General features: G+C 38.9%; 1 protein-coding gene and 1 long non-coding RNA gene across 19 annotated transcripts in view; one reads left to right on the top strand and one right to left on the bottom strand.

Moving 5' to 3' along the window:
* Nucleotides 1–13,066, top strand: part of LOC123031255 — a 40,607-nt gene extending 27,541 nt beyond the window's left edge. For both annotated transcript variants that reach the window (XR_006416252.1, XR_006416253.1), the window contains one exon: nucleotides 10,466–13,066. This is a non-coding gene — a long non-coding RNA (uncharacterized LOC123031255). The remainder of the gene's footprint in view (nucleotides 1–10,465) is intronic.
* PTPRD (protein tyrosine phosphatase receptor type D) overlaps nucleotides 1–27,169 on the bottom strand; it is a 530,840-nt gene that overhangs the window by 98,004 nt on the left and 405,667 nt on the right. For all 17 annotated transcript variants that reach the window (XR_006416251.1, XM_044445966.1, XM_044445967.1 and 14 more), the window contains 4 exons: nucleotides 20,486–20,579; nucleotides 6,300–6,509; nucleotides 4,862–5,022; nucleotides 1,146–1,258 (listed from right to left, as the gene is read on the bottom strand). Coding sequence is in view for 16 of the 17 variants with exons in the window: in XM_044445966.1 (XP_044301901.1) it covers nucleotides 1,146–1,258; nucleotides 4,862–5,022; nucleotides 6,300–6,509; nucleotides 20,486–20,579 (578 nt within the window). In the remaining variant the exon portion in view is untranslated. The remainder of the gene's footprint in view (nucleotides 1–1,145; nucleotides 1,259–4,861; nucleotides 5,023–6,299; nucleotides 6,510–20,485; nucleotides 20,580–27,169) is intronic.

Consider the following 27,169-nt stretch of genomic DNA (forward strand, 5'->3'; position numbering starts at 1 on the left):
TAATGGCCAGGTTGCAGGTGCAAAGCAGACTTACCAATCACAACTAAGAGTACTTTGCGTAAAAAAGGGCATTTAGTTAAGCTTTGGGGATTCTGTTTACTGGTTAGGAAATATAGCCCTCTAAAATGCAGCCTTTATGAATAAATTGTCCGTTCTACTCAGGACAACTTATCTACAAGCAAAACAAATGTGTATGGGTACTAGCTATCTTCTGGTCATGTGTGACCACCCTACATCCACTTGGATACAGGGATGCAATGGAAAAGTGGCTTGTAAAAAGGCCACTCACAGGACTAAGAGGCACTTGCTAGCATTTAGCACTTTTACGAAGTTTCTGCCCCCTTCTCACTTTGTCTAGCAAGAGCTTCTCCTGGTGGTCTGATAAGCTGCCCCCCTCTAGCTCAACTGTATTGATCTGCAAGCAGTTTTGTAAAAAGGGCTGGGGATGGAATTAAAGAGACCATATCTAAATAAGGTACATATTTTTAACCCAAACCTTTGATTTGTGGAAGCTATACCAACAGTTCAATAGATACAACTGCTCCGTTTGAGCTGAAGCTTCTCCAAAGGTCACCACATACTCATGGCTGAACTCTGTTCTGCAGCCACCTGTCCCTTTCATGTTCTAAAGCCCAAAACAATTGCCAAAACTTTCCTTGCTCTCACAACTTTGCCTGTGTTTTTATATTCCCTTGCATTTTTTCTGCTTGGTTTGCACACAGTTAAGAGATACAGTGACACCACCATGATCCCTAACCAAACCTAATCACACAGGGTTTGTGGAGGACCACCAGATGGTCATGCGTTGATTAAAAACATGGCAGGTGTCTCCACATCACCTGATACAGACTTTGTAAAAGAATATTTTCAATCCAGAAAGAAATATAACAGATGAAACTACCAGCATCATGAGCCCAACAAGAAAAACGGACCAATTGTAGCGCTCTCAGTGATTCATTTCTGGAAATGGCAAAAGCAAAGCAAACTAGCTGTTTTCAGAAATCAAAAAAAGAAGCTCACTGCAAGGTGAATTAAATCATTTCTATCAAATGACTACACCTAATTTATACCATATAAAATTATTCAAACTCAAGTAGATACTACATGGCTTATAGAAGTAAAAATAAGAATGTTTTGCATCTTACCTGGAGTTTGGAAATTAAGGCGCCGTAACTCTACTGGATCTGTGGGATGGTGGGAAGGAATCTCTTTGCTATTGGGTATGCTGCTTTTTCTAGAGTCCGTCTCTGCCCTTTTCCTACATGGAAAAAATGAACATAATAATTAAACAGATTTATCAATATGCTCAATTAACAAAAATATATCTATCCTTTTATCTTCTTTTTCATCTATAGGTCTGTACTTTTAAAATGTCCAAGGACACCAATATGTCTGCAATCCAGAAAAAATAACCAACATTTTAATCAAATTGTGCATAAACAAACATACTGTTCGGAATTAACCTGAAGTTAGGATCAGGATAGTTCATGGAGCCAGTCCCGACAACCTCAGTCCAATTATGTTAAAATGAGTGGCACGTATGTCTACTACTGAAGTTTCGCTGATTTCAGTGAGCTTTAGGGTATACACCTAAACCCACCTCCTTGGCAGTAAGCTCCACTGAATCAACAGATCTTACTTTTGCGTAAACCTGTGTGGGATCATAGTGTTAGGCTTGCCTGATTTTCTCCGCAATGATAAGTACAGTGGCTGTGATCCTGGGGAGTCTTTACAAAGTCATTCCCAGAGGTTATCTTGCAACTAAATAATGGTACTACAGGAGGTGAAAGGGAATTCATGATCAATAACTGTCCAATTCCCTTGCAGCTGTATTTTCTGACTAGCACCATTTCAATGGAGTTCCAAGTATTCTTGTAAATTAGTTTTTTGCTAGCTCTAAAATGCGAGAAGCAAATATGAAAGATTGGAAGTAATTTTCAGTGGTAGCCTCAAATAAGAACCTTTCTATTTCAAATCCTGCTTTAAGGCATCTTCACTTATACATCTGACCAGGTTCATTTAGATTGGCAAACATTCTGTTTGAAAACCCTATCAAGCTGTCTTTTCTCTATTTTGTTTTCTCAACTCCCTTTTTCTGAGAAAAACAGAAAGCAATTGTTCTCAACTTCTCACCTGTCGGGTTTACTGCTCCATTATTATGCAGCAAAGAAGAGAGAAAAAGGTTAAATGTTAGCTGGCCAATGGCAAAAAGAACAACCATGACAATAGGAAATTACATTGTATGAGTAAGCTGTATACCTTATTCGAAGAAAGAAGTAATATCTCATAAAATACATGATTTTCTCATAGAGAAAACTGAGCACAAATGTGTAGTCATGGGAAATACTTCATGGCTTATGAAAGAGGCATTACATTTTTTATTAGTTTTGTTTGGGATGGAGAATGTATCAAAATCATTCTCTCTTCATACCTTTTCATCTTTTGGCCTCTTATCTCCCTGATGGTGGATGGGAAAATGACCTAATCTCTTGAGTATCAGGAGGTATGGATGCAGATTACTTGGAAACAAGGTTTCAGCATCTTTGGATACAGATGTATCCCACATGTATATTCCTGCGAAAAAGCCTGGGCTAAGAGATAAACCCTATGGACACCCAGAGAGCATTCCAGGTACCATAGGATTGCTTGGAAAAACCTCTCTGAGGTGGGTGATAGTGATCCAACCTTAAAACGGGGAGTAAGGGCTCTGCCCGCAATAGCCAGGGTGGAAAGAACTATACCAGCTTCTTCAAGAATGAAAAAGTGACCTTGGAGGAGGAGGAAGGGGGTTTTCCAATGGAAGAAAAGGGTACAAGTCTAGAGAGGCCAGGATCATCTTTTTTACCTCCTTTCCTTCCTCTCCAAAGGACCCTTGCTCGACAGGCTGAAAAACTAGCCAAAAATCACCAACAACAGTGGCCAGGAAATGACTTCTGCCATTCCTCCTGCCCTGGTGGTTTCAGATTCTAGGAAGAATCTCTAGAGCAGGGGTCTCCAACTCGCAGCCCGCGGGCCAATTGCCAGGAAGGGCAGGGCAGGGGGGAGGGGCCCTGCAGCCTTCAAAGCGCTGGCGGACCCTGGGCCGGCCACGGGATGGGCGGCCCACCACCACCACCACCACAGTGGTGGAATACTTGATACGGCCCAGACTCACCCAGACTCTACTTCCAGCGGCCCCCAGGTAAGTTGAGTTTGAGACCCCTGCTCTAGAGGCTTCCAAGGCATCAGGGAGCAACTGATAGGATTGTGCCATACAAGATATGCAGTAGTATCTGTAAAACCCCAGCATTCTGCAATATATTTTTAATGTTTCCTTTTACTTAGCAAGGTAGAACTCCTAATCACATTTGAGAAAGGTACATTAGACTACTTGTTATTTATATGCTTAAATTATGAGAATGCGATAAACTAAAGGGGGGGTGTTTAGCTCTGAGGCCAGTTGATGTATTTTCATAGTCTAAAAACAATACAGCATGTATGTCTGGTTTTCTTCCTCATCGGACTTCATATGAATGTGGAATGCTGCAAAGATTTTGTTCGCTCCCTTTCTTATAAAGGCAAGCATGAAGTTTAGTGTCATCAACCATATTTCAATATCCCTCTCTTTTTGCCTTATAAACCACAACAATGCTTAACAGTGGTTGTATCTAACCAGACTGTCCAGCGGCAGAATGGCAGTTGCTGACAGAACAATTCCTCCTTTGTGTTGCACCCTTCCATGCCCCCTAAACTGCTCCAGAGTTTCAGAGACTTTCTGGAGCAGACTTGGATAACATGTAAGGGCTACAGGTGGGAGGACTGCAAGGGAAAATCCACTCATCTGATGTGGGACTTCAGTCAGAAACCTTTTCCATTTTTCCTACCAGGAATATATAGTATTTCTGTTGGTTCAGAACTGAATTGCTTTTTCCAGGCACTTCTCAAAGTTTACATGAGAAACTGAATTACTGGTCCAGTTCATTCTCTCTCTCTGTCGCTCTTGCACATACACACACGCACATACACACACATTATGAGGCTTTTCATGAACACTGTATCATCCAAATCCAGGCAGCATGGATTGTTGGAAGGATAAACAACCATCAAATAACCCGATCAGGCAATACTATAAACCACAGCCAGATGGTGATTATGCAAATTGCACTTGGCATACACTACATCTTCCAACAAACTGGTTTAATCATGCAAACCAAGTAATTCGGTTCAAGAATTTACAGCCAATTCATACAACTGAAAAAGCATGTGTAATGGCTTACATGAGCAATGTATTATTTATCTATACCACCCGATAGCCAATAGTCTATATTTGCATAAACATAGGTGAAAGCAATTCAGAGAATCCTGAGGATTGTAATCTAGTGAGGAACAGATCGTTTGCTTCTGTATTTTCATCCCTCTGTTCTACTACATAGTTTTAAGTAACAAATGTCATAAACACACTCTCAAGCTGCAACTGATACTCATTTACTGGAGTAAGACCCACAGAACGTAATAGGATTTACTGCCGAGCAGCCATGTACAGTATTGCACTGTAGGTGTCTCCCATTGAAGGGAATGAAGGCTTGGGAGAAATTATTGCTCCCTCTTTCCTTTCGTTCTTTCCATTGTGTATGTGTGTGGCGGTAAAGGTTTAGGTGAATCTTCCAGGCTGGAAAGAAGCCTACATTTGGCAATGGTGATGCCCACCACTCTTTTTTCCTAGAGAAAAGCTTGCACTGTAATACTGTTTAGTACTCTTTATGGACTGACTGTAGAAAAAATGAAGAACCACCTGTTTTAACACCCCACCCCCCCAAAAGCCTCAGCTCAATGAAAATATGTAAAGCCCACCCTCATTTTGTAACGTATTTAGTAAACTTACCTTTTATAAAGCAGTATAGCGATCACAATACAGATGATAAATACAACTGCAAGAACTGGTCCTACAACCCAAATCAAGCCTTCCTCCTCCTCTGTAATTGGCTGGGGATTAAGATCCACTGACACAACGGTTTCAGAATATGGGCTGGTTGCATACATGGTCTGGAGGTAAATAAGACTCTTATTTAATAACAAAGGTTTTTTAATGCTATAAATATAGTTTAAGAATTGCAGCTGTGGGAGGCATTCATCCTTTCCTTTTTCAGACTCGGTCTTTGCATTATTTTTACAAGTGTTTCAAGATAGCAGTAGAAAAGTACAGTGGAAATATTCACTGTGCAACACAACTTCAAGTGTAAAAGCAACTTAACCAAACCGTCTCTTTGCAGTTAACAAGTCAAAGTTCTAAGAAGAGAACCACCAGGAAACAAAGCCTTTCTTTGACAGGAATTAATTAAGTTCAATAGGCTCAGCCCAGTACATACACATGGAAAGTTTAAGAGCCAATTAGGAAGATATCAAATAACTCATATGTTATAATGTTAATGTTTGTTGCTACACCTTCCCACAATCCTCTTTTCATTGCTGCTTAATTATTTTTAAAAACAGTATTACATGCAGTTAAATCAACTCAACCATAAAAGGGACATAACTTATAAGAGAGAGGCAAATTACATAAGAGCAAAAATGCAACTCATTATTTAGATCACCTCAGGAATTTTCCTTTTTGTTACATTATTTTCTGTTACATTTCACTGATAAAGTCAGTAGCAAATTACTATAATTAACAAAGCTACTTGTGCATGTCCTTGATTAGTTCCCTTTTGCCCAAGATGTTTGGCAATGAGCGATACGTCTTGAGGCAAGAAAAAAATGCTTCTTTTAAAGACATAAGACATCCCCATGAAGCTCATGCCTCAGTAATACCTCTCAGAAATTTCAGGAAATAAAGGTCATTTCTTCAACAGGATATGAACAAGGATGATTGCAACCTTATACATCCAGAATTATGGATAAAGATAATCTGAAGTGTTAGTAGGCCTACCACCAGTTTTCACAGTGTGTACAAATACATTGCAAAATCCATTATAATCCTTAGCATTTAAACTTCTACGTAGAACACATCTGCTGAATATATACCAAAAATAAACACGTATTTCTTGTCCTTAGACATTATATCAACATATAACGGCGATCAGAGCTCAGAGACAAAGCAAAGGGTGGGTACAATGTTTCCCCACTGTTCACTGAGTCTGTAGTATACACACAGAACCTTCCAACCTGGAGAAGCCATTCCAGATAAGTAAGGGTTTTTGAGGAGCACCTATTTACACAGCAACTGATTTCAGGGTTTGAAAAAGTAAAGGTTGTAAAGCAATGCTACAGAGAGTTCATAGAGACACATTACATCGATGGCTTAAAACCTGCAGTCAACTTACAGATTCTGAGTGTTCCATAACAGCTAAAATAAAAACAACATATTCTTGGCCATTTTGGAGCTGCTTGTTCTCAAAACCACCATACTGTTTCTTATCCCCCAGGGTGAACTCAGTAGGAAGAACTTCAAAGTGTGCTGCAATATATGGCTTTAAATCTGCTTCTCTCCCCAAACGAATGCTTCTGCGTTTCCGTCCTATCTCCTTAAGTAGCTTTAGGGTAAGAATGCAGAAAAAAAGAGATGAAGAGAAAAAACAAAGATAACTGTAAATAAAATAAATGTGACTTATTTACAGACTGATAATAATTTGTTCCTAGGAACTATAAAAATACAGTTTGTTCTCATTTGCTCAAAAATAACAATTATATTTAAGTTGCAACACTATATGTACAAACCTGGAAATTCAATGGTGCTTATTGCAGAGTAAATATATAAGAGTATACTGCAAATCTCATTAGGATCTATTCTTAACACAAAGTAACTCCAACATCAGATAAGAAACACAGTTTGGTTTTTAGTAAGAGATAACTGTCATCCGTTTTAATAAGTTTAGCAAAGGAAAAGGTGTGCAAAATAATGCTTATGAAGCTCCTTTAATATGGGCACTACTAGGTTTGCACAAGATCCAAGTGAGAAAGCTGGGTTAAGAATGAATGAAATAAAACAGATCTCCAGATGTTTTAGACTTCAATCCCCTCTTGGAATGTAAATTGGTTAGAAATACTGGGAGCTGAACTGCAAACCATCTGGAGATCTACTTACTCTCTCCTCCTACTCCCAATTTAGGTCTCTGTGGATGTGGTCTTTAACTATATGAAATGATGAACAACATAAAAATACAATTTTATCAAATTAGTATCTCAGATAGATATATATAAAGCAATGACAAATATGGTGCAGCTTTGATAGTAAAAGTAAACTATAAAGCTGAGCCAGTGGCTGAAATTATAAGGCCTTAAAATACACTCACTTTCACTCTTTTTTGAACAGTTTTTTGGCTGTTGTAGTCTCAAAGGCTATAATCTATTCTAGCTGTGACTCAACTTATCAAATAACCAATAAAACATTAGGTCTTCTAGTCTGATGTTCTGCATAGCTCTCCCCTCATAATTCCTTACAGTCTTGAAAATTACATTCTTATCATCTCCAACAGCATGTACACCAGAAAATTTTGATAACTGAAAGAAGAAACATGCATGTTCATTATTTTTCATAGGTACTGGACAAATACTAATGTCACTTGCTCAGAAAACACCTGAATTTTCCCATATGATGACCTGTGCAGGGAGAGGGACAGGGGGAATGCATCCCTGTTGGTTCTCCTGGACCTCTCAGTGGCTTTCAATAGCATCAACCATGGTATCCTTCTGGATAGGCTGGCCAATTTGGGAGTAGGAGGCACTGCACACTGGTGGTTCCTCTCCTATCTGGCCGGCCGACTCCAGATGGTGGTGCTGGGGGACTATAGCTCTGTGCCATGGCAGGTTTACCATGAAGTTCCGCAGGGCTCTATTTTGTCCCCCATGCTATTTAACATCTACATGAAACTTCTGGGAAAGGTAATCAGAAGGTTTGGGCTGCAGAGTCATCAGTATGCCGATAACAACCAGCTCTACCTCTCATTTACACCTGCTCCAGGTGAGGCGGTGGCTGCACTGAACTGGTGCCTGGCTGAGGTAATGGGCTGGAGGAGGGCCAATAAACTGAGCCTCAATCCAGATAAGATGGAAGTTCTGTTGGTGGGCAGTCCGGGTCTCTAGGTAGGTGATTTTGACCCTGTAGCACTTCCTCTAAAGGACAGGGTCCACAGCATGGGAGTACTCCTTGATCCAGAGCTGTCACTGGAGTTCCAGGTGGCGGCAGTGGCAAGGAGTGCTTTCCTACAACTTCAACTGATCCACCAGCTGCGTCCTTACCTGGATGAGCACTCCCAAGCAACAGTGATACATGCTCTGGTAACTTCCTACTTGGATTACTGCAACGTGCTCTAACTGGGGCTGCCCTTGAAAACGGTCTGGATACTTCAGCTAGTACAGAACAGAGCTGTCAGGTTGCTGACAGGGACCGGGTGTTACTCTCACTTAACACCGGTCTTTACCAGCTCCACTGGCTTCCAGTTGAAGTCTGGGCCCAATTCAAGTTGCTGGTTTTGATCTATAAAGCCCTACATGGCTTGGGACCAGGATACCCGAAGGAACGTCTCCTTCCTTATATGCCCTCACGCCCCTTAAGATCTATGGGAGAAGCCCTGCTCCGGGAACCCTCTCTAAGAGAGATAAAAAGGTCATCAACTTGGAGTAGGGCATCCGCTGTGCCCAGACTCCGGAATGTACTTCCTAGAGAGGTACGCCTAGGGCCGAGCTTATACTCCTTTCGGCGCCAGATCAAAACCTTTTTATTTAAACAGTATTTTAAAAGCAACAATTTTTAATGTTCAGTAGCTCTTGTTTTGTTGTGTGATTTACTGTTTTGTCTAATATATTATTCTGTTTCCATTTATTTATTAGATTTTTTTGTGGTTTTAATTGTTCTTTTAAGCATTGTAAGCCATCCTGAGATTTTTATATAATAGGATGGCATATAAAAGCTTTTAATAAATAAATAAATCTGCGAATTCACAAACAGCTCGAGCTGTTCTAGCATGTCTAATTTTTCACAGTTGAGTTTTACATCACCATCTCAAAGGCACCTGGTTAGAAAGGAACTGCCAATTTCAATGGCTCATTCGCTGTGTGCTGAAGTTAGCAGTCCTATTTGCTGATTTGCTTTAAATGAGAATCAAGCTTGATTGCTGTTACCTGCTGCAGTAAACATGCAAATTGCAGGACCCATGTAAATGGTGGTTGAGATATCTAAGAGTTACCACATGTGACCTGATCCCCTTCAACAGGCAATATATGAATCAAGCTCCAGCCTGCTACATTGTCTTAAGCGCACATAGGTGCTAATGGATTTACTTTATATAAAAATAACTAATACTGTGCAGTAGTATTCAATCTTTTATTAAAAGTCTCAGAGGTAAAAAGTAATAAAGACAAATAAGTTGAAATATGAGATTTTAATGCTAAAGAATGTGTTTTGTCAGGGGAGTCCTGCTTTCCTTTGAGTTCTATGAAAGAATTATATAGTAAACATTTTTAAAAAACATATAAGCCATATATGTTAAATCTTTGATTTATTGGTTGATCTCTGTGGGTGGGCAGGACTAACACCCTACCTCAGGGTAGTTTGGAGATACTCATAAAATGCGGGAAAAGAGCACTAACCTGAACTCCTTAGCAGAAGGGTGAGATACAAATGTAATTAAAGACTCTTAAACATGTATGAGGGATATCAAGTTTTTGCACTACTATATGTTATATTTTATAAATGTATTTTAGATTTTTTTGCTGATGGCATTAGAAAGCTAGTATGACACTGGGAAAAATGAATCACAAAGGAAGGTGACTATGTAGAAAGGTGATGTAATTTGTTTTTAAATAGAGTTTAAAAGGGGGAAAATTTGGGAAGAATTTTTCAGTGGTCCTTCTATGAGAGCCCTTGACAAGGGAGGTCAGGTGGAAAGCTACTAAACAGAGGGCCTTTTCTGCTGTGGCACCCTGGCTAAAGAATGAGCTTCCCAGAGAGGTTTGCCTGGCATCTACACTGTACTCTTTCTGATGTTATTTTTCTAGGAATTTTCCCAGTAATTTTTTTTCTGTCTGTTCTAAATGTCGTACTGTATTTTACATCTTTGTAGCTCTTATTCTAGTTTTCACTTCCACTTTATCATTTAAATTATTGTATTATATGGAGTATTTCATGTATTTAAATAATTGTAAATTACTCAGAGAACTTCAGTTATTTTGTGGTATAAAATATAATAAACAAAAATAATAGCCATGGTTAAGGTTAGGGAAACCTAATTGTTAGTCTGTTAGAATATATTCACAACCAGCTGTTGAAATTTGTGAACATGTTTAAGAGTTAAATATCGTTAAAATACTATGCCTTTAAGCTTCTGAGTAGAAGGGGTTTCTATGACCTTCTGAGCTTAAATAAGTATATGATATATATACAATAGAAAATGAGTTTGAAAGTGAATTTTTAAAGCTGGACATTTGACAAACAAAGCAAAGGTAAAGTTGCATTTCTGACTGTGTGTATGTTTGCTTGTCTTGTTGTTAGTCGCGAAGTCGTGTCCGACCCATCGCGACCCCATGGGCAACATTCCTCCAGGCCTTCCTTCCTGTCCTCCACCATCTCCCGGAGTCCACCCAAGCTCACACCAACTTGTCTACAACTGCATAAAAGAAGGCGGAAATGTATATATATCATTTGAGTCACTTGAATGACTCAATCTGAAGTGCACCCTTCATTCGTATTTTAGAATCAAATGATGCTGTTGTCACTCATCATCATCACACAGATCCCTTGTGGTGTTTGCCCCCACCAAACAAGTATAACTTGAGAGGCAATGAAGTCATAAAAAGCCACTCCTAAATACCTTTAATATCTGGTTCATAATATATTTTCCTTATTCACGTAGCTTTTATGAAACTTTGAAATCCATGTTTATATTACTGTCAGCTTTATCTTAAACATTTTTTGAACTTGCAAGTAAGTTCTATTTAGTTTAATCAGGCTTATTTCAGATAAAGCACACTTAGGATTTCAGTTGAAGGCTGAGGGACTTCCTTTCTTTCTTCAACAAAAACTGTAAAATACAATTTCAATACTACTAGAGCATGTGGCATAGTTTGGAAACTATAAAAGGGGAAAGGAGTGAGATTATGCTTTGTCCTAAGCTCAAACATGCAATCTATGATACAAATTCAGAAAAAAAAATGTGGCCAAACAAACAAAAGACAATAAGAAGCTTATTTGGTGGGTACGAAGCACTGGGCTTCTTTTCAAGTAAATCACTGACTGGATGCCACTTACCATAAAATTTTCAGGATTAGTGATTAAGTTAGAGCACAATACTGTTCATGTTTAGACATGCAGTCCCCAAAATATCCCAGCTAATTCCAGCATTAACTATTACCTATTTAACTGTTGGTTTGTCCCATACTTTTAACCACATGGTGAGAGAATCTGATTTATCCATATACTTTAGATAACAACTTTGCAAAGCAGCAGAGAGTATATCCAATGGTCAGGGATTACAGGAGTTATAATGCCACCTGGAGAGCCATAGGTTGCAAACCCCTACTAAAGTGCGAGGACAGGTTTGTGGAACTTCCGGTTCTTTGAGTGAAATGAAGATGGCAACTCCAGAGAAAAGGACTACCAAGTTCTTTCTCCACAGAAAGAACTATGTAAATTGGTTCGGGTTCTTCACAAGAGGAAAGATGGTGAGATATAAATGCAATGTAAGAATGGTGTGGCAGTAATCTTTTCCCGCCAGTGCTAACAGACTGACACACTGATGCCACTGTAGCTTGACACACATGTGACCCAACTCAGCAGTAATCTTCTGCAAATGGAACTCCCATATAACGAGCAATAACACACATTTCACTGCTCCACAGCTAGAACCTCAGCACTGGTAAGAGGACTTCTGCTTCTATCCTGCATGCACACTATAACCCTACACAGCCTTTAGGCAGGCTGTTCTCGTACATAAGGAAAACCTCTAAAGCATCAAAACAGGCAGAGTCAGTGTGAAGAGTCACCCACTTTTGATATCTTTTCTGTCCTCTCGATAGTTACTAATGGAAGCAATTCTGAAAGATATATGAAGGGCTTCAACTCTCTATCAGAAACAATTTTCATTTTCCAGTCAATGCATATCTTATTTCTTCCACCATTAATTCTACAGTGTGGTCTCAATTGTATCCGTAAAAAAAATGGGAAAGAGCCCATCCTGACCCAAATGTCTCTGAATTAATAAATGTTCTTTATCAAAGTATTATACAGATTAATGCACCACAACTTGCACAATGATTAAAATGACCATTTGTTATGGGAAGCAGCAGCACCACAGACCTGAAGAACTTAATTACAAGGCAGTTCAATGTCATCTGCAGAATTCAGATTGCAATTTGTTAATGTTGCTGCATTTGACTGTATAAAATGGCCTGGAGACAGGCAAATGTCATTTGCTATTATTGAATTTTACAAGTGTTTAACTATATTTGATATAGACTAGGAGCCAGTACGACTCCAAGTCCTTTAAAAAGGAAAAAATACATTAAAGCAAGTGGGCCCCACATGCTGAAAACAGAAGTGAAATAATGCAGTTAGTTAACGGCTTAATAGATGTATGTCAGTTAATATAAAATAAATGACAAGCAATATGTGGCATGATTCAAAGAATCCAGATGCAGAGGTTCCCATAGGGCTTGAGAAACCCTTTCCTTCTACTTTCCCCACATGCCAGAACATTAGAGAGTTACAATTAACTTGGGAATATCACTTAGAAAAGAAGTTGTGAATGTGGGTATGTGGCATATGCACAGATCGCCCACGCTCCATGATAGGACTTGGTGCGCTGAGGAAACGGTGATGGCTGGCTTCTATTCAGCTCTGTGGATATCTGTGCAGACATCACGTCTGAAGTGGGACTAGACTGCATTTTTGTTAGGGTAAGTCAGAAAAGTTTCCGGGGCCAGGTAAAAAACATTTTATTTACCCATCATTTTAAAAATTACATTAAAAATTTTAATAAGAAAGTAACAACATTTTACTGTCACATTTTCTGTCTTTTCCTCTTTTTATTTGGAACAATGTGTTATGATTGAATGTAAATAAAACAAAAATAAAATCATAATGTTTATTATTGCATATTTTAATTGTATTTTATGTAGTTATTTATTTGTTGTAAGCCGTCCTGAGGCTATGCAAAGGATGGGATAGAAATGCTTTAAATAAATAAATAAATAAATAAATAAATAAATAAATAAATGTAAGCTCTTTAGATTTTTTTAAAAATGAACTAGAGTTCTCTCACCATCAGAAATAATTTGCATTAGTTTTTAGATTCTGAACCAAGTTAATAATTGGTACTGTTCTTTAGCAATGTAGTCAAGAAGGCATCTTTTTATATCTACTACATACAAGTCTTCTGGATTTGCATTTGCATGGAAGCTACCTGTGCAATTTCCTGAAAACTACAAGGATGATGCAGCCACTCCCAGATGGGTCTTCTATGGTACACACAAAGTTAGGAGGCTAAACTGAAGCATCATGTGAAGGACTGAGGGGTTGAATGGACAAAGGATCTCTTAATAAACAGCTTATGCAGACAGTGTTGAAGATCTAGACTGGTTTACAACAATGCTAGGCATAATTAAACAGTGTCCCATATTATTCAGTTTCTCTCCTGGATATGTCTGAATTGGTCTCTATCATGGCTTGGATCCTAAGTTGCTTTTTGATTCACAGAAAGGGAGGGAGATATTTCCACCGATTCCTCTTCCATCTACAGCAATGCAATTCTTCAACACCGTAAGAATATAAGAAGCTCTATGCTGGATCAGGTCAAGAGCCCATCTGCTTGAGCTTTCTGTTTACACAGTAGCCACAAACAAGATATGAGTATAATTATACTGACCTGCTCAACTTTGCTAACAACTGGCAATATGCATATTGCTTCTCTCCTCACTTCCTTTTTTAAATCTAAATTATCCCAGATGTTGTAACTTCTCCTCAAAGGGGGACTGCTCCCACCCCTTCGTAAATCATTTTTTCCAGTTCTACAAAACCCTTTTTAGATGCAGTGAGCAGAACTGCACACAATAGTCCAAATGTTGTCATTTCTTTCAGTTATGGGATCAGTGCACCAAATTCATGAGACATGACATCCTTCCAGCTTCCTTCCAACCCAAGTCTACAACAACAGACCTTTTTCTCATAGATTACCTTTGATACCGGAGTATTCCTAAAGGCTCCCCAAGGCCTAAAGCAGTCTAGAGAGACAGAAGGATGCAGAGAAAGGTTGATGGGGAAAGTTCCATTCCACATCATGGACTCTGTTTCATTCATAGAATGAAACTTAGGATCCAAGTACTTACTTCCATATATGCATACTTGAAAATCCAGGTTGCATTTGCAAACATCAAATGTATTTCTAAAAGCCAAACCATTTTTTTTCTTTTTCAATGTGAGCCTGTTTTATGTTTGTGGGGAAGATCTAAGCCTTCGTTTGTTGCATCTGAGACTGGCAGTAGCTGTTTGTGAGGCAGACTAAAATGTCCTGGATTTGAAGGACGAAGGTAAAGTAAGACTGTTTTGTTATTTACAGTGATCAAGATGTGCTGGGCTATTCGCATATTTCAGCTTTATATCTGGTGTGGAATGTGGAAGGACTTTAATTATATTTATATTCCTGTCGGTAGGTCAGTGAAGCCGAACCATATGTGAGGCTCAACATAATGATATTTAATGTGCATTAAAGATTATCATATATTTTAATCAATTTCTCTCTCTCCCAGTATTCTAATCCAGGACAATGAAACAGCTTCTCACTGTGTGAATTGTCCTAACACAATAGACTACAGCAGGAGAGCAAAACCGATGGCCATCACTGCAGATCTCCTAGGTCCCCTGGTCCTTCTCCTCAGAGATCCGTACACAGACTCTTCCCACACTGCCACTAGCAGAAAGGAAAGAGCAACTGTGTTGGGCACATGCGTGTCTACATGTACCTGTTTCTGTGTGTGCATGATCATGATCCCCAGCCTGCATCACACGCTGCCCTAGGGCTGAAGAAGCTGTGCAGGCCCATTCTGTGCCATGCAGATGATGGGGCATTTAAACTTATCCACTAGCGTCGAATCAAAATTTTACTCTTCTTAAATTATTTTAAAAAGAGCTGCAACCCATGTCCCTATGATATAGGAATCCGCTTTCCAAACTCAATTAGCTTTCAAAGGCGATTTGCCACATGGTGTACGATGCTGCTCATTTCAAGTTCAAGGCATTACTGCATGCGCAGGGTTTTTCCCTTGATTGTGATCACAGAATAGCTTACAACTGAATGAAGATGAACCAAAGTGCAGCATGCCAGATTTACCCGCTATGCCAGATTTAAAGTAAACTGTGAAAAGGAAATGATTTTTTTAAGAAACAGAAGCCACATCACACTGTATATGAGACTAGGGGTGTGCCTCAACCCCCAGCTTTAAATTGGATCTGTTTTGAATATGAGGCTGATCTGGTCTGAAATGATCTTATCTACTTTGATTCAATACCAAACCGAGTTTAGGTTTGGTATGATGCTTTGTGCTCCTTACTGGCTGTCATGAGCTCTTAACTGGCAAATCTCAGAAAAATAGGTGCTATTGGGGCTCTTTTTTGCATGTTACATGGCTACATATTTTGAATATTCTCTCCAAAATAATTGCCAATTATGTATCTGTTTCATTGTAGATATGTATGAAAATTACAGGAATTTTTGCTTCTTCAAAGGGGAGCAAGTTTACCTAATATCACAAAGACACATGGGAAGCGGGGTTTAGGCAACAGTAGTCTTTGTATTTTGAGAACCTCCAAAAAAGGATGTGTGTCTGTGTTTATGGTTCTGAAAACGACCACAAGTCTAGAGTAAGTATGGTATAGAGCAGGGGTCGGCAACCCGCGGCTCCGGAGCCGCACGTGGCTCTTGAGCCCCTCTGCTGCGGTTCCGTCGCCCAAAACACGCGCTGGCACAGCCGCTGATCTGCTCGAAGCTCCATTCAGGAACGCAGCGCTGGCTAGTTAAGTAAATCAGCTAGTTAAGTAAATCACTACATTCCTCTGCTAAACAAGCTTCCTGTAGGCTCTCATGTTACACGAAACACTCCTGAAAAGATTCTCTTTGTCCCAGTGTAATCTCCTTCATCTGAATGTTAAAAGCTGCGCTTGGGACCTGTCACAATTCACAGCACTTGACTATTTATCTGCTAATCAGTCACTAAACACACCTATATCTCTGGCACAGCCGCCGATCTGCAGACCCGCGCCAATTTACTGAGCTCCTCTCCTCCCCCAGTAGGCCAACCATGGATAAATAGAAGAAAAGTTTCTGAAGAAAACCAAACATTTAATGATACATGGGTAGATTCATTTGCTTTTACTGCTGACGAACTTATGGGGTTTGCTGTTTAATGCATGTAGCCCTTTAGCACTGACTTTGACTCTTCAGAAAGCTGTTCTCCTATTCAAAATATATGAAAGGAGTCCTACTAGTTTATAATGTAAGATTAAAAATAACAGTTTTTAGTGACTGAACAAGAGCTGCAGCTAAATCATAATGAAGATATACATAGCATTAAGGTAAAAAATGGTATATGCAGTGTTATCTTCATTTTAGATGTCAAAGGGGTTTTGCGACTCCTGGTGTTTTCTTTTGTGTGGGAAATGGGTCCAAATGGCTCTTTGAGTGTTAAAGGTTGCCAGCCCCTGGTATAGAGGTTAGACTGTTGGACTGGAGATTCAGGAGACCTGGGTTCTAGTCCCCATTTGTCCATTAAGCCCACTGGGTGATGTTGGCCCAATCACTTATTCTCAACCTAAGAGACCTGACAGCACTGTTGTAAAGACAAAATGGAGCTCTATAAGCTGCCTTGTGTTCACCACAAGAGAAAAAAAGCAGGATATAAAGCTATGTAACAACAACTGAGGTCTACCCAAGGAAGAAACCTGAAAAGTTTCATAAGAATTGACACACCATATAACGTGGAAGAATAGTTCTGAAATTGCTTTGGGACAGTGACCTGCTTCCCCTTCCATCCCCCCACCTGTTGCACTTTTTGGCAATTTGTATGGAAACAAATTGTATAGTTTTCTTCAGGTAGAAAACCAGTGAAGCATAGTGCGAAGGAAGAATGGCCATCTCATGATCCCATTCTTGCCCAATCTTGTGGGAATGAATTGCCTGCTAAAGTTACAAAAAGCAGAGGGAATTGCAGAAGAAAAAATGATAAACTATAAATAATGTTACAGTTCTAATTAATGGCATTAACGATGCAAAGCAAAACTATTGAATGAGAACAAGAATGAGAGGGAAATGAAATGATGGATGGAATCCAAGAACGACAGAAAGGAAAAAGTAAGGCATTGTGAAAAGGCAACAGAAGATACACAGGGAAAAACAGGGAGATAATGGGCCGGATCACATGATTACCACAGCCCACAATGGTTTATTTAAGCCACAGTGGGCTGCAATGCATGAGAGATATGATTTTGAAAATGCAAGTTGCTGTGTCATGTGATCCTGAGTGGTGTGGGTTACATGAGGGTTAAATAACACTTGGATATCCCTAGAACAACACATGGGCTACCCAAGGGTTGTTTAATCCTTGCCATCCAGCTTTGAATGACATGAAAAGCCATTGAAAATATGTGCCTCAGTGGCTTACATAGTTTAAATAGTGCCAGTATGCACTGTAACCCTCATTAATTAAATAAACAAGAATGTTTGTGTGAATCTGGTCAATATCACAGACGTGACATAACCCCACACAGGGGAAAAACTGCAGAACTGAATTCAAATTATTTTTCTCAAGAAGGTTGCTACACAAAGAGGCGACAATGATGCCAAAAAACTGGAAAATCAAAGGTTATCTCAGCAACAAAGATTTTGCAGGGGCAAATATAAACATTGAATTAAGCTGAAAAAATGAAATCATGAATAGACAGAATTGAAGTCAAACTACTTCACCACACCAGAAATTTATCAATGTACTTACTACTTCTAAGCAGCTACAATGTGACACTAAGAGGAATGGAAATAAACAGGAATTTTATTGAACACTTAATGAAACTCAATCTTTTCCCCAAGGTATAGTGATGGAAGCTTCTGGTGAAAAAAAGGGCCCTAGAAGTTGACTGTGACCCTGTCATTCAACTGCATGTCCTTCAATCTGCATTCCCCCACTCAGCAGTTTAAAGAACTGAAGGTTAAAGACACTGTACTAGAGTTGCTAACAAAGCTTCATTTGGGAGCAGGTTCAGTTCTATTGTCTGAGGAAAACCCACTTCAACTCAGAATCAGACCAAACTATGTCAATTCTGCTTGAACTTTATGTGAAACCAAGGCATATCATTAGAAAAGACTGATTGGGTGACAACCTATAAAGTACTAGTCATTTGGTACTGATGAAGAAAAAAAATATTTTCCAAATGTGATGATTTAATATATTAACATGAAAACCAAATCCACTCCAAGTAATTTTTCTTAACTCACTAATTTATTAGATTAACTGATTATAGATTTATCAGAAATGGAATCCAATCTTCTGCCTTTTAACACTTATACTTTTCTATCACTTCTACCATTTTTCTGTTAATTCTATTGTTTTCTACTATTCCCAAATAAAGCAATTTTCTTCTGTGTCAAATAAATTTCAGTTATGCTTCTAGGGTTTACAGACTTGTCTATGCTTAAAGGTATGTTCTGAGGCACTAAGGCTCTGGTGATGAAATATCATCACTGCTGTTTCTGGATGCCGTTGGCCAGGCTCTGTCAGTAGCTACAAGTGAAAAGTCTGGTCAGTGTGGTGTGTGACACTGTGGCCAGGGGTATCTGGGTTCCGTTCTCTGTCCATCCATGAAAATCAAAGGGTAACTCTGAATCTCTCAGCCTTGCTTACTTCTATCTCTCAACATCACCTATTCATCACCATTTTGTGAGGATAAAATGGGGCTCAGAATGCCATGTACACCAACCTAAACCTCTTGAAGGAAGATTAAGCTAATAAAGGTTCTCAGAGGCCAGTGAAAATTCCAAGTGCACCACCAAAGTTGGCTGCACCTGGATATAATGAATTGTGTAGAAAAACTTGAAAAAGAATATAAAAGCAGGCAGGTGTAAAATCAACTTGGAGCTAAAATTAATTCTATCATGTTTCCAACCTATCAGAATAATGAATTTATTAAATTGCTGCACAGACAGAAATCTGAAGCCATGGCTGCAAAAGGCAGCTTTCCATTATGTGTGTTATCTTCCAGCTAGGATAACAGGAAACTCAGCAGTTGTGCATACTTATGTCTTTTCCTAGACATTTCAATATTTACAATGAAAAGCATGTTGGGGGAAAAAACTTCATGTGCTGGTCTTAGAAACCCCACTGTGGCAAGAAAGGCTGAAGTACCTTCTCCTTCCCAACATTCCCTGTCTGTTTCGGGGCTGAACAAAGGCATGTGATCATGCAGAAAGCTGCTGCACATGTTTACTCCAGGGGGAGTTTAAGATGATTTTCCAGGTAGGGGAAGATAATGTTCTTTGTCCCATTCCTGTGAAATGGTAGTTGCAGGGGAGAAAAGGGGAGGTTGCTTTGTTGTGGTTTTAAAAGCCATTTTAAATACAAAAGTAGGAATGACAAGAATGCTTTTCCCAGTTCCCAGGTTAGCAGCACTGGAAAGCCCCAAGGGAAGAAGCCCTGCCTAAATCATAAGAGGGCTTTCCAGAAAGTCTGAGTAGCCAAAGAGGCGGCAAGGACAGAAAGGGGAAACAAGCACTGTGCACTGCCGACAGGTACGCCTTATGGTAAGGTGAGCCTATAATCCCTGCACGCTGACAAACATTTCTAAAATTACCACCCCATTCCACAGTTTTAGGATACAATTCCTTTTTGCCCCTCCCCTTGAAGGAGATAGTGAAAAGATGGAAAAATCCAGAACAGTACTAAAATATGTTTATTGTTCAACAGCTCAGTTCCTATTTTTGTGATTATGCAAGCTGTTTCCCCCCCACCTCCCTTTTTTGGTGCTTAATTCTGGAGTAGAGAGAGAAGGAGCTTGAGAGACAGAAGAAATGTTTTCTAATTAGGATGATTCCAGCACAGAAGAAACAGGTAAAGAGACTACGAGGGAGGTCAAATGTTAAACTGCAGAGCAAATTGCAATTTAGCATCTGATTCAGCTTTAGCAAACACCCCATTAATGAACCAGACCTTTACGGGAGTTCATATCAATGGTGATTATACTTTTGCTGACAACTCATTTCACCTTCTGCATTATGTCTTACAATTGGCAAGGAATAAAATATTAATGCCAACAAAGATCAGACAGTTTGCGTGCCTCATTGCAACTTAATGTCTTTTAATTTAAGTAATTAGCTTTTTGCTTCTGCCCCCAGAGGCTAACTCCAATACAAAATGATAAGATATATAAAAAAAGTCAAACTTGCTGACATGGGTACATTAATTGGACACAATCTTTATGACTGCTTCTATCAAAAACATTTTTACAGGAAAAAAAGCTAAAATAAGCACATGGTACCTCATCTAATTCCATTTCGTCTGGGCTCTCTTGCGGTTTCATGAATTTCCCATCAGACTTCTTTATCAAAGGCACAATTACTATATAATAACCTCTGGAAAAGAAACAAAAGATAACAATGAAGACTACATAAAAAGAATAATGTGTTCATGTTGGTTCAGTTTGAAGACTGCTACTATGAATAACCTTGAAACAAAATCTCAGTGCCTTCCAGCAGAAACAATTCTATGCCAAGCTTGGGTATGAAAACTGGAAAGCTCTACATTACCTGGAATTATTTAAGACCAGCAGATATTCCACATGCGCTTAATTAAGAATTATCCCTCCCTCCCTCTTTTTTCAAATATTAATTTAATCCACAATTCTATAAATATTACTCAAATATTTTGATGGCTCTGTTCCACAGCTATCTTCTGATAATTGAAATAGCTGTATACTTAAATATTAAATGTGTTTTATAACATTGGGGCAACCTGTAGGTTTTGAATATTTGAATAATCCAAGGAGTGCTTTTAACCACACAGGTCACGTTCTACCTTGCTGCCTCCCTTCTGCAAGCAGTCGATCCTGCCAGTTCTTTTGCATGCAAGACACACTATCGACACAAGGGAAACTTGGCACTTTCTAGAAGCCCCTAAAGTAGAAGTGTGGGAGGGTGACTGCATTTCCAACCTACCTCCTCCCAAAAACAAGTGTTCCTTCTTGTTTTGCATTGCCCAAGAATTTTAATTGCAATAGGACAACTGATGGGAGGGCACCTATGCAATGCAATTGCTGTGGCAGGACAGGATTGGCAGAAGATTATGCACTCCCCTAGACTCTGACACAAAGTATGTATTATTGTTATTGTATTTTATTTTTATCCCACCATTTTTCCTCTTCAGAGGAATCCAAGGCAGCTTGTATAGTTCCCCCCTTCAGTTTTATCCTCACACCAACAAACCTGTCAGGTAGGTTAGGCTGAGAGTCCATGACTGGCCCAAAGTCACTCAAAGCTGATTGGGGACTAAGTCCAGATCCCCAATCTAGTCCAACCAACAGACCATACTCATGTAATTTTACTACTTAGATTATGTGGTGACATAAATTTCTATGAATGATGAATATTCCACACCCCCAGGAATCATAGAATGGAAAAATATTGAGAATAATAAACTGATAGCAGTATAAAAGACTGCTTGAATACCTGAGAAACATGTATTCAGTATCTCCGTTTTGACTAGGACTCTAGATTTGCAACTCAAGCACTGCTGTCTACTCATACTAATAAACAGAACAGACTGTTTGAAATACATATTCTGATGTCTACCATTTAAAGTACATATTACTTCAACCAAAATTTGAGGTCAAGTGAATATGAAGTCTCAGCCAGAATATTTGAGAAATACTGAGGACACCAAGAGTATGGATAAATTGAATGGCTCTACCGAGCCCTATTTTTCTTGTAACTGTATCACTTTCAGTTGTATTTCAAGCTTTCCCATTTAATATTGATTTCCAAAAATTAAAATAGCCCAAGAAAAAATGTATTGCTATCCATTCAGGAATGAACTATTTTTACCTTTATGCTCAGACAAAACACACACACACACACACACACTGCTGAATCATGATTACATATACGCAGAAGTGCTACCAGAGTTAAGCAAGACAGTTGAAAGCATGGAGCAATGCTGGCGAGTTTCACACCCTAATCATTTTCCACACTTTAAAAAATCACTAGAATCCCCCGCACACTTTTGCAGCCAGCCACTGGGTCCATCTTGCTTCACTGTTATATTATGACTGCATGTGCTCAATATAAAAGAAAAAATGTATCGGCAGAATGCTTAGCTGTTAGCAGTGAATGGCTTTTTTCTCCAAAATAGGATGTACATAGTAAGCAACTACCATGTAAGTACTGCACAGTCTAGACATGAGTTGAGTGCCTAGGTTTGTTAGACTACCAATACTTTCAGAGTAACACAATACTGAAAATGCAGTTTGAAGGGGGGGGGGAGAGAGGAGGAGAGGAAAGGAGGGAGGGAGAGGGAGAGGGAGAGGGAGAGGGCATGCAAAGTAACTTGTGGGATATGCTGATATGTGCTTTATCAACCTTTTTCTTTTAAAAAGTATTGTATTTCTGCTATCTTGCGTTACACCGTAACAGTAATTAAAAAGTGTGTAAGAAGTTGAGTTCTTGTAATGGTTCTGTACAACTTGTTTTCAGACACAGCTAGCAATTCGCAATTGACTCAAATCTGAACCAAATCACTTGCAAAATCAACACACATGGGTTAAATTACAAAATTTTATCACTTCTTATCTGAGAAGCCATTAAGATTTTGTAAAAGGTTTCCATGTGTAATAGACACAGTTGTGAGTACATACACAGTAGTTTCATATCTTTAAGTACAGACTTAAATTGTGCATGAAAGCCACAATTACTTCCTTTAACAAACGTAGGTATTTGGTGTACTTTCTGTTTTCCTCCTTTACCCCAAACTCAGCTGCACCAAAACTGGCTCTCAGGTCCGATTCAAAGAAAGATCTTCCCGCGTAATGTGGCCAATACATATTGTGGAATGTTCACATGATAATTTAATGTTTTCAGTTAGATAAGAAAAATGAGATTGAAAATGGAAAAAGAAGCAAAACACTGAAAATAAAGTGACAATTACTTGTTGAGTCAGTTTACATGATTGCTGCAGCCCACAGCGGCTCATTTAAGCCATGGCAAATTGCTGTGCACAGTGGCCATTTTGCATATTCAAGCTGCAGTGCTTGGCTGCTGGACCTATTGCGCTGTCTGAACCTGGTGCTGGAGTACAACAAACTACCCTCAGCCCTAAAACTATCCACCAGTTATGGCTGATTTGTGAAAGATTTAGTTCCCACCCAAATACCAACACATTAATCGAACTGACATTTATTGTAATTGCAGTGCTTCTATGAAAAATCTACATGTCACTACAAACATTCCAACTACTAAAAAAGGGGGGAGGCGATTACTGTTCCTGCTTTTCCGAACTATTAAGTAGTTGCAGTTTCAACTGTTGTTTCTGTTGTTCTTATTGTGTTTACTTCAGTAAAAGGTTGATGCTTGGTGGATACCATAGTCTGGATCTAGAAGTTCTGGATTTAAAATATGAATCCTTAACTTTCAAACTCAGTTCTCCACCTATAAACCCGGAATAACAATGTTTTCTTCAGCTTTTAGGGGAACGGGAAATTGTTGAGTCTGGACTCATACAAAGGGACATGTCACTTCTCTAAACACAGAAACAGAGCGAGTCAGAAGGGTCCTCCTGGGTCATCTAGTCTGACCCCCGGCTCCAGCTGGCTCTGCTCACGACATGCCCACCATGTGCATGAAGGAGCCGCCAATCACATTCTGAAACAATGGTAGCTCCATCAAGGCAGAAAAAGGAGCATTCAGTTCATCATAATTGAACAAAACAAAGTCCCATTTTTTTAAAGGGTAAAATGGGAAACTTCCATTTCCTAAATAAAAATGAAGCATCTACAGATGAACGCACACGAAGAGTGGTCAACTACAGAACTTTTTACATTGCTACTTGTTTTATATTGTTACTTCTTTATATTATTTTTTTGTATTTTATGTTGTGAGCCGCCCTGAGGCTTCGGCGAATGGGGTGGCATAGAAATGTTTTAATAAATAAAATAAATAATTCATTCTCAAATTCTTGAATTGTTCGACATTCAACAAACATTTCCTCTCTGAGCCTGTGCTGATATTGCTAGGTCCCCAAGGTAGTGTCTGAGTGCAAGTGCAGCATGCTTTTCCTGGGCTAATCACCACATGAAATGGAAGTGTATTAGGAGATGCATACTAGGAGATCCTATGTGCAATGAACATGTGCTGTCCTGTATGCAGCAACTGCTTCGTTCGTTTTGGTAAGGCTTCAGGAAGATGTGGACATGTCATTGCAATATCACCGTAACAGCCCACTTCCTGAGCATCCTGGCTAATGCTGAGTAGCAATACAAGGAAACAAGCATGATCTGCTTGCTATGAAGCAGGAGAAACGGCAAATACTTTTCTTGGAGCAGCAGGAGCCGCTGCTGTATGCTTATCTAGTTGGGCCCCGTATAGAACTAAGATTTTATATGTTTCCTCTCCATCTTCTTTTGAGATTGGTTCTCATACAAGGAAAGATTAATCCTAACAGGAACTGAGGGAAGAGAGAGTGGGGGACCAAAGAAGAAACGTGGAATATGGCAATTAATCCGGAGATAGGTGAGGGAATGACCCAGAGTTAGGCTCTGTGTAGCCTACAACCATTCTTTGAGACTTGAGGCACTCGTAGAATAACCCAAGAACAAATGGGAACCAGGCATCGTGTATGAATGTACACCATCAACTTTACAAGGCACCAGCTGTCGCTGTCCAGCAGTTAATGAAAGGTGAATGCATTCTTGTGTAAGTAGCTCATTATCCATTTTATTACCACGTTGACATTCATAATCACAGGTTGGTTTAAAGCCCTTCTAACAGTGGAGTCTTTTGTGTAATTCTATGCTCATTAATATTAAACTACTGATTTCCTCTAACTCTGTAGCTTGTTATCTTGAATAGGATAAATTGGTTTGGCATTCTAATGAAAAAATATAAAGAAAAAATATTCATTTAGTAATTTAATATGTGGATGTGGGCATGATATGGTCATCCTAACTCATGAATGAGTTGATGTGAACCAGAGTTGGTATTAGCCCTCTGTAGCAGAAGAAGAATTAGTTTGGGTCTGGAAAGCTTCAATATGAAGTATAGCAAATTTGGGCTTATTTTCCTGCATATTTCTGTAACTAATGCTCTGACTGATATGGCATTTCATACACAGATTAGTTTCTAGATCTCCAAAAATTTACATTTCACTGGAAATGTCCTAATGGGCCTTGTCCTAAAACTAGTATCCTGAAAAGTGCATTATCAATGGAGGATGATGAAAAATTATCATCATCAGTAATAATAGTGGCAGTCTTTGCTATGTATTCAGATCGTATATAACATTTCTTTATAAGAGGTTTCGGCAAGGGGCGGCATAGAAATGTTATGATAATAATAATAATAATAATAATAATAATAATAATAATAATATCAAATGGCCCCTACTCTATTATTTTCATTAAATTTATTGTGATGATTATACAAAGTTATAAAAAGATGAAAAATTGTTTTGCTATGGTGGCATGATGCTTGCATCAAAATGCTCTAATTTACAATAATGCTTTCCATTTTCAAAAAGAAAAACTTCCATTACCTTGGGAAATGTTAATTGCTTATTATAGTAGTTAAACAATTTAAGTAGTTTAAAGTAATTATTTTAAATAAAAAAATTACCTTTAATAGAGTCTTGGGAAGGGGGCAGTATATAAAATAAAATAAATGTTTCTTTGGTTTTATGCATTTTCATTGTATTTTATTATCTTGCTTTTATGGGGTTGTAAACCACCCAGAGAGCTTTGGATATGGAGCAGTATAGGGAAAAATGAAATAAATAAAATAATGTTATCAAAAGCAGTTTAACTAGAAGCTTGGAGAATCATAAAAGGTTATATATGCTTGGTAGATGGTATAATGGTCTGATGACCACACATACTATTTAGTAAATTACAAATCCTGCTTGCTGAGGTTCCCTTAGTTCCTCCTTGAAGCTTATTCTGAGCCTCACCAAGAAAAATGGCAGCTTTTGTTCTTTTTCTTACAAAAGTTTCTGCTTATTTTGATGTGCATATTGGGAAAATATGCATGTTCTCTCATTGACTAAAATAGGTTTATCTGCTTGTTCATTCTTACTTTTTGATCTGTGAATTGCAAATTCAGAAATGTATGGACTTTGAATCTGGGATGTCTAAATTGGGTAAATCCTGCTCTACAACAAATTGGAACTAATTTATCATGCTTAGCTCTGCTATACAGTTAATTAACAGATGTGCCTCAGTAACAGTCACTTAGGGTAGAATCCAGTCCAGATGCCTGTCACCCTCCAAAGTCAAAGAATTATGGGCATCCTATGCAGTGTAGCTTCATGCAACCTGCAAAACACTCAGAAAACTTGTTGGATGAGTCTAAGTGTCAGACCTTGGAGTGTGAGAGAAGGAAGCTGAGGTGACAGCAGGATACGCTATATCATGCTGGTACCGGTCTTCTCCCCTTCCACTTAACCCCATCTCTGAGGCTGCTCATGTGGCACGGTACTTTTTGTGCCAGCTCTAAGTAGGAAGGCCTGTCTACAAGGCTGGAATTTTTTTCTGATGCCACAGTTGGGTCTCCAAAAATGACGGGTGTCTATACTGTCTGACACTCAAAGGATTGCATCATTTGTCACTCTGTGTATCACATTCCTCATTTCCTGATTGAAAATGCTTACACATTCTGTCACATTTTAACAGTTGATGACAATTCACAACTCGATACATGATACACATTCATTTAAGCATCTTCTAGTGCACTTCCACTTTCAGTGTCACATCCCTTCTTGAGATCTGTTGAACAGTAGGATGGATTGCGGTGCTCAGAAATCAAGACAACAAAATGGCTCCTGTCTTTCTCATGTTTTCATCCACACACAGTTGAGGGATAGAAATTAGGTTGTGAGTCATCAGCATGTGCCCAGAACATTGCCATATAATATACTTTGATATGTGTCATCATAAGAATTTTATTAGTTGTATCCCTTCAAC

Source organism: Varanus komodoensis, unplaced genomic scaffold (genome assembly GCF_004798865.1).
Source record: "Varanus komodoensis strain SLA01 unplaced genomic scaffold, ASM479886v1 scaffold5, whole genome shotgun sequence".
In the NCBI taxonomy this organism is placed as follows: Eukaryota; Metazoa; Chordata; class Lepidosauria; order Squamata; family Varanidae; genus Varanus; species Varanus komodoensis.